General features: G+C 56.1%; 1 protein-coding gene across 1 annotated transcript in view; it reads left to right on the top strand.

The window, feature by feature from the left end:
• Window positions 1–11,111, top strand: part of BAZ1B (bromodomain adjacent to zinc finger domain 1B) — a 42,695-nt gene extending 31,584 nt beyond the window's left edge. The window contains exons 14-19 of the mRNA XM_027727208.2: window positions 864–1,011; window positions 2,509–2,656; window positions 4,315–4,433; window positions 6,625–6,773; window positions 8,356–8,459; window positions 8,987–11,111. Of these exons, the coding sequence (XP_027583009.1) occupies window positions 864–1,011; window positions 2,509–2,656; window positions 4,315–4,433; window positions 6,625–6,773; window positions 8,356–8,459; window positions 8,987–9,353 (1,035 nt within the window). The 3' untranslated portion in view covers window positions 9,354–11,111. The remainder of the gene's footprint in view (window positions 1–863; window positions 1,012–2,508; window positions 2,657–4,314; window positions 4,434–6,624; window positions 6,774–8,355; window positions 8,460–8,986) is intronic.
• The last annotated feature ends 3,638 nt before the right edge of the window (window positions 11,112–14,749 follow it).

Genomic DNA, 14,749 nt, shown 5'->3' with positions numbered 1-14,749 from the left:
TGTCCCTGTCATGTCTGGGCCATCACCTCATTGTTGTAGAGCACAGGATTACCACTGGAGTGGGACATGGCTCTGCATCACTTCTGTCCTGCTGCATTTCCGATTTACCACAACGGTGTTTCCAGACCTCCTGAGCTGGGTGTGAGGTTCCCATGGGCCTTGCTGTGTGCAGGCCCCACAGCTGCACTGGTGCAAAGCTCAGCTTTGATGCTGTCATCCTCACTCCCAGCTCCTTCTGGGATTTCCCATGTGCTGGTCATCCTGTCTCAGGGCTGGTTTCATGTTTGGGGCTCCAAATGCCTGTCCAGTGTGATTGTAGCTGGTGGCACAGGGTCCCCTCTCCACCTGAGGAGCTCAGTGACCAGAAGGACAAGCCTGTAGCTGATGGCACAGGGTCCCCTCTCCACCTGAGCAACTCAGGGACCAGGAGGACCAGGAGTGTGTTGCTGATATCCAGGTGCCTCTGTGGTACCCACTGGAGGGCAGCACAGGCCACTCCAATCCACTTCCCTCCAGTGGGGTTGCCAACTGTTCCCTGACTTTAATCCCACATTTTACAGTGCTAGATTTCTGCCTTTTATTTTCTCAGCCTGCTGATTGTTTGGGTTAGACCTTCAGAGCAGGAATTCAGCGGTGTTCACGTAGCTTGTTTCAGCCTGGCTGTGAAATGCAGAAGGGGGTGGACTGTTGTGAACAAACTGTCTGATCCAGAGAGGCTGGATATGGATAAACCACAACCAGGGCTGCTGAGGTGAAAACAGGGAAGGAAAGAAATACAGAGTCGAGCTTTGGTTAGAAGGGCCCCAGCTAAAGGATATGAAAACATCTCCAGACTGTGTGTAAGCTGTTAGGTCTGTCTGCAGGTTGCTTCAGCCATGGAGAAGTGGAAGACGGCGATCCGGGAGGCGCAGACCTTCTCCCGGATGCACGTGCTGCTGGGAATGCTGGACGCCTGCATCAAGTGGGACATGTCAGCAGAGAATGCCAGGTGCAAAGTGTGCCGCAAGAAAGGTAACGCACTCCTGTCACCCCTCCAGGCCCTGCTTAGACAACGTGCCCTTGGAGTCTGTCACTGTGCCTGTGGCTGTATTTTGAGTTTTGAATGTCAGGATTTACAGTCGGCAGTGACCTCACAAAAGCATTTGACCCTGACTCCACTAAACCATTCTTATGAAACCAGTCCCCGGTCTTGCAGAACATTGTGGAGCTGCTGTCCCCTGGATATTTAGGGTTCTTGGACACGAGTCATCTACAAATCCTTCTGGGAACACTTGTGCCACTGTCCATTCCCTGCTTTCATTTTTGGAATGGTCTTTGGGTCTCTGAGCCTTGTCAGTTAATCCCTTCTTTTAGAGAAGGAGCAAGCAAGGACAGGTTGGGAAGGTTATTATGGGAAAAGCGAGGTGGGATGATGCTGCTCCCAGGGCACAGTGGGAGCAGAGCTGCTCAATGAGCTGAGGAAGTCACCAAACAGGTGACAAGGGACCACTTTCTCTGTGTGCTCTGTAGGATGTGAAGGGCTTTAGAGTCTTTCGGGTGGAGGGGGAAGTAGACGAGGTGTCAGCAGTGACAGGGTGCTGGTATTTGTTCTGCCATAACCTCTCCTGTTGGATGGGAGCCTGGAGGAAAGAGCCTGGTGGTACATTCTGCCTCCCCACGTGCTTTTTGTCTCACTTTCTGTTTGCTAAAACTAGTGGGAAATGAGGGCAGCAGAGCTTGGGGGAGTGCTGGGCCACTTTTGTTTACCAAAAGGCTTTGCCATCCACCTCTTCAAAGAAATAAGGGCTGAATTGGTGCAACATCCTCCTTCACTGTGGAGCCTTAAGGATATTCCAAACCACTGGCAGCACTGTCCACCTGCTGTTGAGAGGAAATTCTAGGAAGAACTAAGGGGAGATCTCAGCTGAGACTGATGTGGTAGTTTCACAGAATTTAGGAACTGGGAAGTTAAAGAGATGTGCTGGCAAACTCTCTGCACTTTCTATTTTTTCCTCTTCAGTAAATGAAAGCTGGCGTGGGACTGTCTCCCTGTTTCCCTGCATCGGTGGGAAGCACAGAGAGACTAGTCCTGCTGCATACTGATTTTGTGTGTAGGCTTGCTACCCTGAGTAGAAAGAAGATACTGTGCAGGTTAACCAGATTGAGGCTAGAACAAGAATAGCTGCCTTTAAAGCCTCTTAGAGCTCTGGGGCATCTTTGCAGCAAACTTCTCTTTCCCTGTGTTTGGCTGGGTAGAACCTCTCTGGCAGGTTTCTGCCTTTGCCTCAATGAAATCTTTGCAGGGCAGGGGACTTTGCATCGGTTCTGTTTGGTTTTAAACACTGCTGGTTTCCACTGCCATGGTGGGATGGAGAAGGAAAGGTCCCTGAGAAAGGCCATCAGAGGAAGGGTCCCTGCCCTCAGAGGGGACTCTGCATCTTGCTCTTGCTTAGTCCAGCCCTCCAGCATCTTCTGCCTCAGGTTGAGCAGGGCAGTGGCCCTCGTTACAAGTGAGCTGCCCTCTCCTAGGTGAGGATGACAAGCTGATCCTGTGTGACGAGTGTAACAAGGCCTTCCACCTGTTCTGCCTGCGGCCGGCGCTCTACGAGATCCCGGACGGGGAGTGGCAGTGCCCGGCGTGCCAACCTTCCACCGCCCGGCGCAGCTCACGGGGCAGGTGAGTGACCCTCCTGCCCTTCTCCACTGCACAGTCCCAGCCCTGCTTCCACGAGGCCCCAGCCAGCCCGAAGCAGAGCCCCTTGGAAAGGTTTGAAATCGCCCAGTTAAAACGGCACTGGAACGATAGAAAAGCGATATTTTTTTTCGGGCTGTATGTTCAGAACACCTGTGTGGTACTGAGCCATGACAGCTTCAGGAGTTTTAATAAATAACTTGTGTTTGGCAGTGAAAACATGCACAAAACACCCACTAAATTCAGCTGCACTGAGGGCTGTTGTTTCCTTTGAGCAGCTGGTTGGGTTGGTTTTTCATGGAGTTCGTAATGCTGTGGGCCCCTGGGTTGAGTTACTGGGGTGTTCTTGTAAGTTAGAGCAGACATTACTCCAGGCTGCAGCTCAGCCCCTCCTCTGCTGCTACAAATCAGGCTACAAAATGCCACTCTGATGGTTTTCTGGACCTGATAAACCCGAACAAGACAGTAACATCTTATAGTGCAACAGAGAGAACGTGATTTGAGGAGGAATCAAAGTTGTTCCGTTCAGCAGAAGTGAGTAGTTGCCCCTTGACAGCAAGGGGTTGGATTGTTTTTTGAACTACAGGCTGGAAGTTAAGAATTTTCGTGTCTGTCGTGTGCTGATGGTGACTGTGCTGCATCTCCCTGTGTGTCAGAGAGGTGAGGCTGTCGAGTGGCACCTGACAGAGAAACAGCCAACAGAGCCTGCCTGGCAGAGCAGCAGCACAATAGAGGTGTGTGCCAGCCTGTACTGTGCAGGTGGTGTATGGCCTTAAGAGTATTTCTTACTCCCTGGAGACCGTGTAAGAGTTCCTCAGGCTTGTACAGAAATGACAGGGCTTAAAGGCAGCTGTTCTGGCCTGAGATCATGGTTACTTTGATGTGGCAGAGTCACCTGCAAGCTGTTCAACTCCTGGACCAGAGCCATCAGGTGGAGAACACCTGTCCTGTTACCTGCTTTCTACTCTTTTCCTCCTGGCTGAGGCAGGAAAAGAATGTCACCCTGGGAGTTCTTTTACCTCCCTGTGCTGTGGGAGTTTATTCCTTTTGTTGCTCAAAATCCTCTTTCTCCAGAGGACTGAGACTCCCACAGCAGCTTTACCTGTGTCCCCTTTTGCCTGTGCATGCTGGTTTTTTTCCTGGTTTTTAATGGAATAGACACAGGTGAGAAGCTGGAATGGACTGGGCAAGGAAGTCGGGTGACTTTTGGCACGTGAGAAGCCTGACCCTCTGCTCATGGATCTGTTTCCTATAGTGTAGGGAAAACAATCTGTTTCCAATAGTATAGGGAAAATATTCCAGTAGGAAAAAGCCCCCCTGTTGAAACTCCTTAGGCCAGGCCTGCAGACCTGGGTAAAACAGGAGCTCATCCTCTCAAGAATAATTCCACAGCATTCCCAGTCTTAAAATGCACTGTCATGTGGTCACAGTGCCTGGAACACCAAAAAATACCCCAATCCAGCTGTTGGGTGGGTTTCAGCCCAGATATTCAGCCTGGGGAGTGCCCTTTGAGTTGTAGCTACAACTCTGCACTGCTTTGGGCCAAGCTGGTGTTTGTTGTACAGCACAAACAGCACTGGGGGCCCAGGGCTGCTGATGCCCACGTTCTGGTGCCACAGACATGTTTACCTGCCTTATTCTAGGAGCTATGCAGAGGATTCTGCTGAAGATGAAGGTGAAGAAGGTGAGGAAGCTTCTGATGAACCAGATGCTGAGGAGGAAGAGGAGGAGGAAGAAGATTATGAAGTTGCTGGACTGAAATGTAAGGCTTTGACCATGCAGGGAACTAACAGAAAATATTAACCTTCTGCCTTCAGTGTGCAAAGTATTGATCCTATCTGGGACTTGTGCTTTTCCTCACACAAAGCAGGTGAAACAGTGGGAGATGTCCCAGGGGAGGGCTGTGGTTACCTGTGGAGCTGCAGTGAACCCTTGGCCCTTTGTGATGGGGTCAGCACTAGCAAAGATTGAAACTGCTGCAAGCTCTCACTTGCTGCCCAGTCACTCCCTGGGGACACTGATGACACCATTCCAGGGGCTGGGAGGGATCAGCAGAGGCTGCAGTGGGGGCAGCAGCACCAGCAGTTCCTGGGATTGGCAGTCCCTGTGCCTACAGGGTTTGTTGGTACACTGGAAACAGTTATAAATGTTTATGGAGCTCTAACCACAGCCCTCTCTCCTTGCTTTTCTTCTTCCCACCAGCTCATAGCCCCTTGAGTGCAGGACTTCTAGTGATTTGGCAAGGAGGCATTTTGAAACAGGACTAGCACTTCCTCTGCCCATTCCAGTGGGAAGGCACAGTGCTCCAGGTGTAGTGTGGCCTGGACCACCAGCACCCTTTGGTCGCCTACAGAGACCACTTGGGATGTGTTACTGGAGCATTCCTGAGCAGCTAAGTAGAATAAAAGAGGGATTTCTAGACTCCTCAATGGCTGCTTCTCCACTTAAACATCTTTAGTTGTGTATCCACTTTGGTTTTAGGAGAATTAGATTCAGTCTCAGTTGGGCAACTTGCTGCACTGAAAAGCTCAATCTGGGAAGGGCACACTGCCAGCATTTGCCTTCTGTCAAACTGCCCTTGACTGACATAACATTAACTGCAGGTTGTCTTAACCGGGGGCAGATGGAATCCAGAGATTGGGACCCAGAGGATTATCCCATGTTCTTTTGAGGGTTTCCATCCAGGCCTAAGTCTTGATTCCCTTGCTTTATTCTGGTTTCAGGGAGGCTCACTGGTACCCCAGCTATGCACGCTGCTTGTCCTGCGGCGTATCCATGTCCACACTTGGAGTGTGTTCAGCCTGTGTTGCATGGCCAAGGCAGGAGCTGAGCCAAGGTTTCCAAACAATAGCAAAAGAGGGCTACAGTCACTAAAAATAAAGTGCTAAATGCAACCCCTGGCTTTAAAGAGCATTAACATGGAAAGGTCACCGTGGAAAACTTTTGTTTTAATAGAGAAGTCCCATTAATCCTGGTGGCGTTTATCCTGGGGGATCTAACGTAGAATGTTGGATTGTCAGACATTCAGCACGTGCCGCGCGCTTGACACACAAGCGCAGTGACAGCGGGCAGACGTCCCGCGGCCCCGCCACACGCCTCGCACGGGGGGCCGGCACCGTGATTTATGGGACGGGGCTGCATCCCAGCCTGCAGCTGAGGGATCCAGCCTGCTGGATACAGCCTGCTCGAGGACTTGGGACCAGGTGGAACGGGTTTGACTTGGGAAGGCCAACGCATTCTCCCGATACACGGGGAGAAACTTAAGACAAGGGAGTGCGTCAGCACCGCCGGTGCGGAGCTCTGACAGGCAGGCTCGCACAGGCAAGTGCCTTTTTGTGGGATATAATGCAGCAGCCCTGGTCTTGGGGAATAAAATCCCATTGTTTCCCACTTGCAGCACGTGGAGCAGCTCCCGGCTGCGGTAACTTGACACTCCCCCAGCACACAGCTCCCTTTTCAGGGGGGCTTAGCAGCTGGCTTATCCCACCGTGTGGGCCACTTGGAAACGCTTGGAAAACCACCCATCCCCAAAAACTGGGGAAACTCCAAGTTTCTGCTCCTGGTGCTTTCAGGGGAGATGTTGTATTTCTGTTTGAGACAACTGTCTGTCCTTGCATTGCTTCCCTGACACTCCCTCAAGTGACATGTCGGGGTCTCAGTACTTGGCTCTGCAGGGGGAGATTCACCAGGACCCGCAGCGGACAATCCGGGAGCTCCCAGGTCTCCCTGCTTGAGGATCTGCTGTGTGTGAGCACTCCTTAGCAGCAGGTTGTTGCCTGTCCTGGCTTCCTCGGGCAGGAGGTGATGCCCAATGGAGAGAGTGTGGGAGCACAGCTGGCGTGAGGGCGGGTGTCGTGGGGGTCACCGTGAGCGAGGCTCAGCCTGGCGCGGGGGGTAGAGGGCTGGTGGTTTCTGCTCCCAGATGCTCTAAGCCCTCTGCTTATCTATTCCAGTGAGGCCCAGGAGGGCAACCCGGGGCAAACAGGGCTCCATGTACTCCTCGAGGCAGGGAAGGCACCAGAGGAAGAAGCAGGCACTGAACCCAGCCCGGGGACCCCGGCAGCGCACGGCACCTGTCAACGGCGCAGACATCGATGAGCTGGTAAGAGCCAAATTGCTCCCCAGAGGCCGCTCACTTCATGAGTTACAAACCAAACAGGTGGCACGCTTCCTCCCTCCCCTTCCCAGAGAAATACCCTGAATCCTAGTGGAAGCCCGGGCTGGGCTGGGGCGGGTTAACAAAGGAGGCATATCCTTAAGGGCCCGGTGCAAACGGAGCACAGATATGCCAGGCATCCCTCCCCAGCCGCTTTCACACATTGTCCCCTTGAGTAGCAGGCAGCCTGCAGCTTGTTAAAGGGTTTTAAATAGTATCCATATGTCTCTGTGGAGAGGTGGGGGACCGAGGGGTCCCGGATGGCCAGGGAATGCCAGCAATGCTGGACCCTTGCTCCCCAGCCTTGGCCGTCTTCTGACAGTTGTTGTCCCTATGGTCACTCCCCAACCTCCAGGACATAATTTGGCTGGTTTAGGTTTCACTTGACATTTAAAGAATAAAACCATACGCTCCTGCACAGAGCAGTCTGTGCGTGCTGGGTGGGGGGAGCTGCAGTGTCTGTCCCTGGGGAGGGACACACCACGGGGGATACGTGAGGATACTCCAGCCCCACGGCCACGTCACAGCCCCCTGCAGATCTGCCATCTGTCCTCTGGCCAGCACTAGTGCTGGTGTGTCCTGTCACTCTCCTTCCTCATGGTCTATGGGCTCACTGCTGCTCATGCTGGGTGTGGGGTGGCTTGTGGGCTGTGTCAGACTGGAGGGCAACCAAGCCAGCAAGCCCAGCATGGGCTGCCACAGGGATATTTCAGTGGAGAAAATCTTTCTGGAACAGCTCTGACAGCATACTGGCTTGGGGTAAAGGACTCTGCTAGGACTTACCATTTGTCCTGGAAAGAGGCCGGAGCTAGGTCAGGATACTGAGCGCTCTGTGTTGTGGAGCCTTCCCATCATCCTGCATCCCCTCAGCGGCAACATTCCATGAGCTGTGCCCTTAGAGCTGAGGGGATGTCCCTGTGCTGGGGGTGATCTGTGGCAGGTCCCCGGGCTGACCTTGTGCTGAGCCTGTGCAGAGACAGCAGCGCTCTGGGCACCAGCTGCTCCCTGGGATTTGAAATGGCACAGTCAGCTCTGCCGTGCGGGTGCTGCCTTGGAGAAAGGAGGGACAGGGAATTCACACTCTCCATTTGCTGGCATTTGTTTTTTGGCTGCTTGTTGAGACCATGTTGTCTTTGAACCTACCTTGAAAAAGCCTCCTGTCCCTGGAGGAAAGCCAGGCTGCTTGTGAGCTGTTCCCCCCAAGCTCATGGATAGGACTCCCATCCTGGAACTCAAACTGCATAACCATAGAATGGCCTGGATTGTAAGGCACCTTAAAGCTCAGCTTGTTCCAACCTGGTCAAGGACACCTTCCACTATCCCAGGTTGCTCCAACCTGGCCTTGGACACTTCCAGGGATGGGGCAGCCACAGCTTCTCTGGGCAACCTGTGCCAGGGCCTCACCACCCTCACAGGAAAGAAATGTCCTTCCTGTGCTAAGAACCGGCTCCTTTGGCCTCAGAGCTGTTCACTGAACTCCAAAGCCTGTAGTGGTTCCCTCCTTTTATAGCATCCTTTGTGTGGGCAGGTCCTTCAGACGAAGAGGACGGCGCGTCGCCAGAGCCTCGAGCTGCAGAAGTGTGAGGAAATCCTGGGCAAGCTGATCAAGTACCGCTTCAGCTGGCCCTTCAGGTGAGGGCAGGGGGCCTCCTCCTCCTCCCCCACAGGCAGGACTGGCCACAGGCAGTGTGGGGGTGTGGGCTGGTCATGCCACAGTCCTGCCAGATCCACTTGGGAGACTTGGGATTCCAAAAGCAAGTTATGGCTGGGAAGGAGCTGCTCCAGAAGAAACCACCATGTTCTTAGTCTTTGGCTGGACTGAAGACACAGGGCCCTTCTGAGGTGGTGGAGCAGAGGGTGCTGGGCAGGGGGCCGAAGTTGGCAGGGTGGGTGCTCTCCACAGCCCCCAGGATTTTTGGAGCGCTGAGGGAGTTTATGGACCTGCCCTGTACCTGGACCAGCTCCTGGGGCTCCTGTCCTTCCCATCACTGTGCCATGGGGCTATTATGTCTGTGGGGCTGTTGAGGTGCTGCTTGGGCTTGTTGCAGCACTGTGGGGGTGCAGGTGAAGGAGTGGGAGGACCCCCTTCCTCTGCAGCCCGGCACTGCATGGCCGGAGCTGGCATTCCCCTCCTATCCCTGTGGCCCTTCCTTCGGCAGGGAGCCAGTGACCACGGAGGAAGCTGAAGACTACTTTGAGGTCATCAGCAACCCCATGGACTTCCAGACTATGCAGAGCAAGTGCTCCTGTGGCAACTACCGCTCCGTGCAGGAGTTCCTGTCCGACATGAAGCAGGTGTTCTCCAACGCCGAGCGCTACAACCAGAACGGGAGTCACGTACTGTCCTGCCTGGAGAAGACAGAGCAGTGTTTGATTGACATGGTGCACAAACACCTCCCAGGCCACACGTATGTGCGCAGGAAACGCAAGCAGCTCTCTGCCAGGGGCCAGGGACTGGAGGAGCAGGAAGGGGACAGTGAGTCAGAGCCCCTTGAACATTCCCGGGGGCGGAAAAGGAAGAAATGAGGGATGGGGAGACTTAAGGGGAGAGCCAGAGCTGGAGCAGGCCTTCTGGTGCTGCTGGGCAGCAGGATGGGTTATCTGGAGGGAGCTGGGAAGCAGCAGGCACTTCTCTATTAATCCAGCCTTCCCTTTGGCCCGTCCTAGTTTTAATTTTTCTGCAATTTCCTCAAGTATTTGGTCATCCATTGAGCAGAGATGACTTACTGCTTCCTGCAAAATCCACAAAGCTCTTCACGAGTCTGTCCTGCCAGGAGGGGAAGGTGGGGAGGGCAAGGGGAGGGCCCGGCCAAGCCTGGCTGGGCAGGGGAGCACCAAGCCTACTCCAGCTCGGGCGCCGTCGGCTTCCTGGGAATGAGCCGCTTCCTCCCCTCCGCCAGCAGCCGGAGCACAGTGGGACTGTGTGCTGCCAGTGCTGGGAGCCCAGCAGGGAGGGATCATGTTGCTCCACGGAAGGACTGGGTGCCATCAGGCCAATGGGCTGCTCGGGCTTGTATGTATATATTTATATGGTGTTAATGCCGAGCCCCGGTGCCGGGGCTGCGTGGGGCGAGCGAGCACTTACGTGTCCGGCCAGCCGGCTTTCACCAGCATCCCAACTGCTCCGAGGTGCTCCTGCTTCCCCCTCCCCTCGGGGAGCAATCCCTGGAGGTCTCACTCCGAGGAGGGCTCTGAGCTCAGCTGTACATACCAGGAGGAGTCTCCCTGCTCACCTGGAGCCGCCCACGGTCACGCAGCCCTTTGGATGCCCCAAGTGCCAGCAGCAAACTGGAGGGTGGGGGTGTCTGCACAGCCCGGAGGGAGCTCCAGGGCCAGGGGAGCAGCAGAAACATGTGCTGTGTAACTTTTTAAATTAATTTTCTAGTTGAAAGTGGCTTGTTTCTAGCTGTGATCTTGTACAAAGAACACCTGTAAGATACCCTTGTCTTGCTTTGGCACATGTACAGTTTATATAAAATCGTGTTTGCTTTATATTTTCCCCCCTCTTTAAAACTCATTTTCCTACCAGTAGCAGGAGTTACAGCAGGGGAATTGTTGGGGAGGGGAGTCCCAGTCCCCCTCAGCCACGCTCTCACCATGTTTTATAGTAACACCCTCCCTTGTGCTCCCCTGGTCAGCCCAATCCTGTGCCACGGCCCAGCACTGGCTCCTGTCACCCCAGATGCTGACTTTTCCCTAAGGAACCTTTTCTCATCCCCTCTCCATCATGACAGGTTTGGATCATACAATCAGGGCTTGAACTTTTTATCCCAGAAGTGTTCGATTTGGAACAAATGGGCCACAGGGCTGCTCAGTGCTGGTTTTGTCACAGAAAAGCAAAAGCAGCTGTTGCAGCTCCTGGGATTTGAGAAGAAAAGAACCATCGATTACAAACTGCAGCCTAGAATTGCAGCCTAGTTTTGTGAACTTTTTAGGGTTGGGGTTTTTTTTTGGTTTTTTTTTGGTTTTTTAACAGGTATTTGTTTCAGTTCTGGGCTGTCAATGGCTGCAGATGAGGCAGGTTTCCAGCCCCTTCCCTCTCCCCAGCCTCACTCCCTGCCCCACGGAATAGCACTGACGTTTGTATCTCGCACGTCCCTTCAGAGGCTGTTTTGTCCTGTTTCCTAGAGAACATTTCCTGCAGGTCCTACACAGTGGAACCTTTGGAACTGTACGTTTTTTAAAAAAATCAGTGTCATTTGGGGGGAGGGGGTTTCTGCCAAGGGCTGTACTTGTAATAAATTGGAAACTTAAGAATAAACATTATGTACTTGTGTTTGTAAACGTGGCACGTGCGAGTCCTTTGCGGGTCCTGGTGTTGGTGTGGGACTCTCTGGGATGTCTCACCTCTGCCTTCCTAGAGCCTCCATCACACATTTCTGGAGGGAGAATGGAGCTGTGGAGCAAGGGAAGAGTGGGTCAGCTTCCAGCACTGCTGGTGTGGCCTTGTGTGTTGTCCTCTTCCCCAGGGACCAGGGACAGGGCTATGCTCTGCCTGCCTCTGGACAGGGGAACAGTCCTTGTGGTGGCCACCCCCGTGGGTCCCTTGTCCCCCTGCAGGCTGCCAGTGTGACACTTGTCCTGCTCCATGCAGGGTGGCACTGGGTACTCCTGGAGGGAACCATGGGGCGCTGGGGTGTCTCTGCTCTTTGGCCCCAGCATGGCCTGGCTGCCTCCAACATCCCTTCCCTTGTGTTGGGGTGTTTGTTTTGCAACCACAGCCATGCTGGCTCCAAGGACCGTTCCTGCTGTGTCCCAGGGCAGCATGGCTGGGGTGGTGATGGCCCAGGGCTGCTGACCAGCCCACAGCTGTGACACAAAGGGTTTGGCCAAGGCTTTGCCTGTTTCTGCCAGTGCCACACTGCCCAGGAGAGGGATGGGTTCATGGGTGTCCTCATCCTCCTTGCTCAGGATCCAACCTGGCAGTGCTGCAGCCAGGCCCAGCGCTGCTGGGAAGGGAAGTCCCGATGGGTTTGAGGGCTTGAAGGCTTTTGGCAATGGACAGATGCTGTTTTTCCTGGAGAAGCCTCATCCCCTGTCCACAGGAGCTGGTTTGGCTTTGCTGGCCGTGCAACAGGACCTGGGTGAATCCGAGTGTGACTCCAGCTGGGACGTTTCCAGGCCTCAACGCGGAGATCTCTCACCAGCATCTGCTCCGAGACCTTTTGGAGACTTGCTTTTTATAGCAGCCCCTCCATGGCATTGGTGTCCTGTGTGGGGCTATAAATAGCTGTCCCCACACCTGGCAGGGCAGCAGGGGCTGGGGGACAGTCCCTGGCCCCGCTACAGCCCTGTCCCAGGGGCTGCCTGTGACAAACCCCTGTGATTGCTGGAGTTCCCACAGGGCCTCGGGAAGAGGAGGACTGAACTTGGCCCCCTGGGCTTCCTCGTGATTTAATTCTTAATTAATAGTCTGGGTAATGGGGTTTTTAGCATATTCCCAGAGCACAGCAGCTTTCCTTCTGCTACTCAAACCTGGAGGGAGTGTCTGTCCATGTGAGGGGGGATAACTCCCATGGCTCAGAGAGTGCTGAAGCACGAGGTTCCACTTCATGCAGAGCTGGACCAGGACTGGGGGTACCCCAAGCCCATTCCCATCCAGTGGCAGTGCCAACTCAGCCTCTGTAGCCATCCCATCCCCACTCTCCACAACCATCCTACGCCAGCCTTTGCAGCCAGCCCATCCCAGCTTCTGCAGCCAGCCCGGCCCATCCCAGCCCAAGCCGGGGGCTGCCCTGCAGGTCCAGGGCAGTGCTGAGCCCCACCTGTCCCCTGCAGAGGGGCTTCACTCCAGCCGGGCGTTTGGTGCCCTTTGGGGCTGCCCCGAGGATGATGGAGAGGAGATGCAGGGATGAGCTTGGGGTGGGGCATAGGAAGGGAGGCTGAGCCTCCCCAGCACGGGGTTGAAAGTGGCTGTGACAAGGAGCCAGCGGTGTCCCCGGGAGCCAGCCCTTCCCTGGAGCAGGCTCTGTGGAGCTGTATCCTGGCCGTGCCCAGCTTTTGGGGCTGGCAGGCTCTGGTGGAGCCAGCGGGACTGCCGGGGCCGATAGCGGGTGGCGGTGGGCGCCGGCGGCCCCACTGGTGCCCGATAGCGGGGGCCCCTTGGGCCGGGTTATCTGGGCAAACGCTCCAGAGGCAGCGGCTCCTTGGCAGGCGCCGGGTGCTCAAGGGCAGCCTGTCCCCAGGGGTGCCGCCGGGCGGGCACCAGCGCCGGGCCGTGTGCCTGGTGTGTGAGCCAAAGGTGCACCGAGCTGGCTCCGGCCTCAGCAGCCGGGGGGGACAGTGGCACATGGACTGCACCCCCGACACGGGGCCGTGGCCCTGTGCCCCCCCCCCCGGGCAGCCCCCACCCAGCCCGTGCCCTGGCTGGACTTTGGAGCCTGTCCCGCAGCCAATATTGACTCTCCTGCCCCAGGTCATGGCCCTTCTCTCTGCCCAAACAAACCCTCCCGTGGCACTCGGGGGAGCCCCAGAGGCTGCAGCCCCTCCAGTCCCTGCCCTGGCACCACCATCACTCAGGGAAGGGGCTGGGTGCCCACCAGCATAGCCAGGGGTACCCAAAACAGGTGTGACAAGACAGATGTCTCCCCCACCAACACCACAAGGGCACTTGGGGTTCCTTCACACCTCGGCCTCCGGGGGAGGCAAAGGCTTTGCTCAGCTCAGCTCAGCTTCTCCCACCATCCTGGCACCCTGGGAGTGGTGGGGGCAGATTAAAGGCACTTGTTTGCCACATCAATCCTGGCGTCGTGGCAGCTCAAAGCCCTGGGTGAGGGGCCCCCCCAAACCCAGCCCCTGCCCCCGCTCTGGCTCCAAGGTGGTTCTTGCCCCTCTCCTCCAGCTGCAGCCTGGCAGTCTGAGCCCCAGGGGCATCACTGGGGCAGGGGGTGAGGGCTGTTGGGGTGGGCAGCGGGCACCAGTGTGAGCGCTGAAAAAAGGAGGGTCCCTCCAAGGCTTGTTGCTCCCTGGGCAAGGGACGGGGGTCGCACAGACCCTCCCTGGGGCCCAGCGCTGCCCAGCCTGCATGCTGGCTGATTAACAGCTAATTAGATGATGGACAAGTCTGAGCATCACCAGAGCCGCCTGTGTCCCCACTACAGCCCTTGGTGCCACAGGTGCCCCAGTGCCCGAGCCCCTGCCCACAGCCCCCTGCCCACCATAGGTCAGAGCCCACCTTCCCCCTCCGGGCACTGGGAACCCCCAGCACATCCCCGGGGCCAGCCAAGCTAAACAGCCCCATCAAACCCCTGCAGAGACGAGCTGACCCCCACACCGGCAGCCCGGGGTGTCTCGGGGCAAGGTGGGCAGTTCCCCACCCCGAAGCCTCCACAGAGCCACTCTGCTGCCCGCCCCGTGCCCCGCCAGCCCCAGCTCCCCCCCGCCAGCCCCGGCAGCACCAGCTGAGGCTTGAATTTCCCTCTGGACAATGGGGAAGGCGAGCTGGGATTGTAACCAGAGCGGAGGATAAATAAAGCTGCCCAGAAGTTTCCATTACCCGCACCTCGGGCTTCTGCGGGGGACATCAAAGCTGAGCCCTCTCTGCCCCAAGGTCCCGTGCCCCCAGCCCATCACCCTGGCCCCTGGCCTGGCCCCTCGCAGCCCCTCAGCCTGGCACAGAGGCCCCGGCAGCCGATGGCACCGACACAAATCACCTTCAGAGCGCGGAGTGGAAAAGATGATTCGTTAAGTGTGACAGCACAGGAAAACCCTCCTCCTCCTCGCCGGGAGGCAGAACCGGCCCCAGGGAAGCCACGGGGGGAGCTGGATGGAGGGACCCCCAGTACCACACTCCTGCCAGAGCCAGTGGCACCCCGGCATGGCCCAGCACGGCTTGGCCTGGCACGAGAGCCCTGCCGAGCTCAGAGGGTCCCGGGGGGCAGCTCCTGACCCCCTCAAATCCCTGCAAACAGCACCAGGCTCGG

The sequence above is a fragment of the Pipra filicauda genome, unplaced genomic scaffold (genome assembly GCF_003945595.2).
Source record: "Pipra filicauda isolate LSUMZ 115617 unplaced genomic scaffold, ASM394559v2 scaffold71_size5581439_pilon, whole genome shotgun sequence".
NCBI classification, from domain to species: domain Eukaryota; kingdom Metazoa; phylum Chordata; class Aves; order Passeriformes; family Pipridae; genus Pipra; species Pipra filicauda.
Note: the sequence above shows the minus strand (reverse complement) of the source record. Positions and strands in the feature narration are given on the sequence as shown.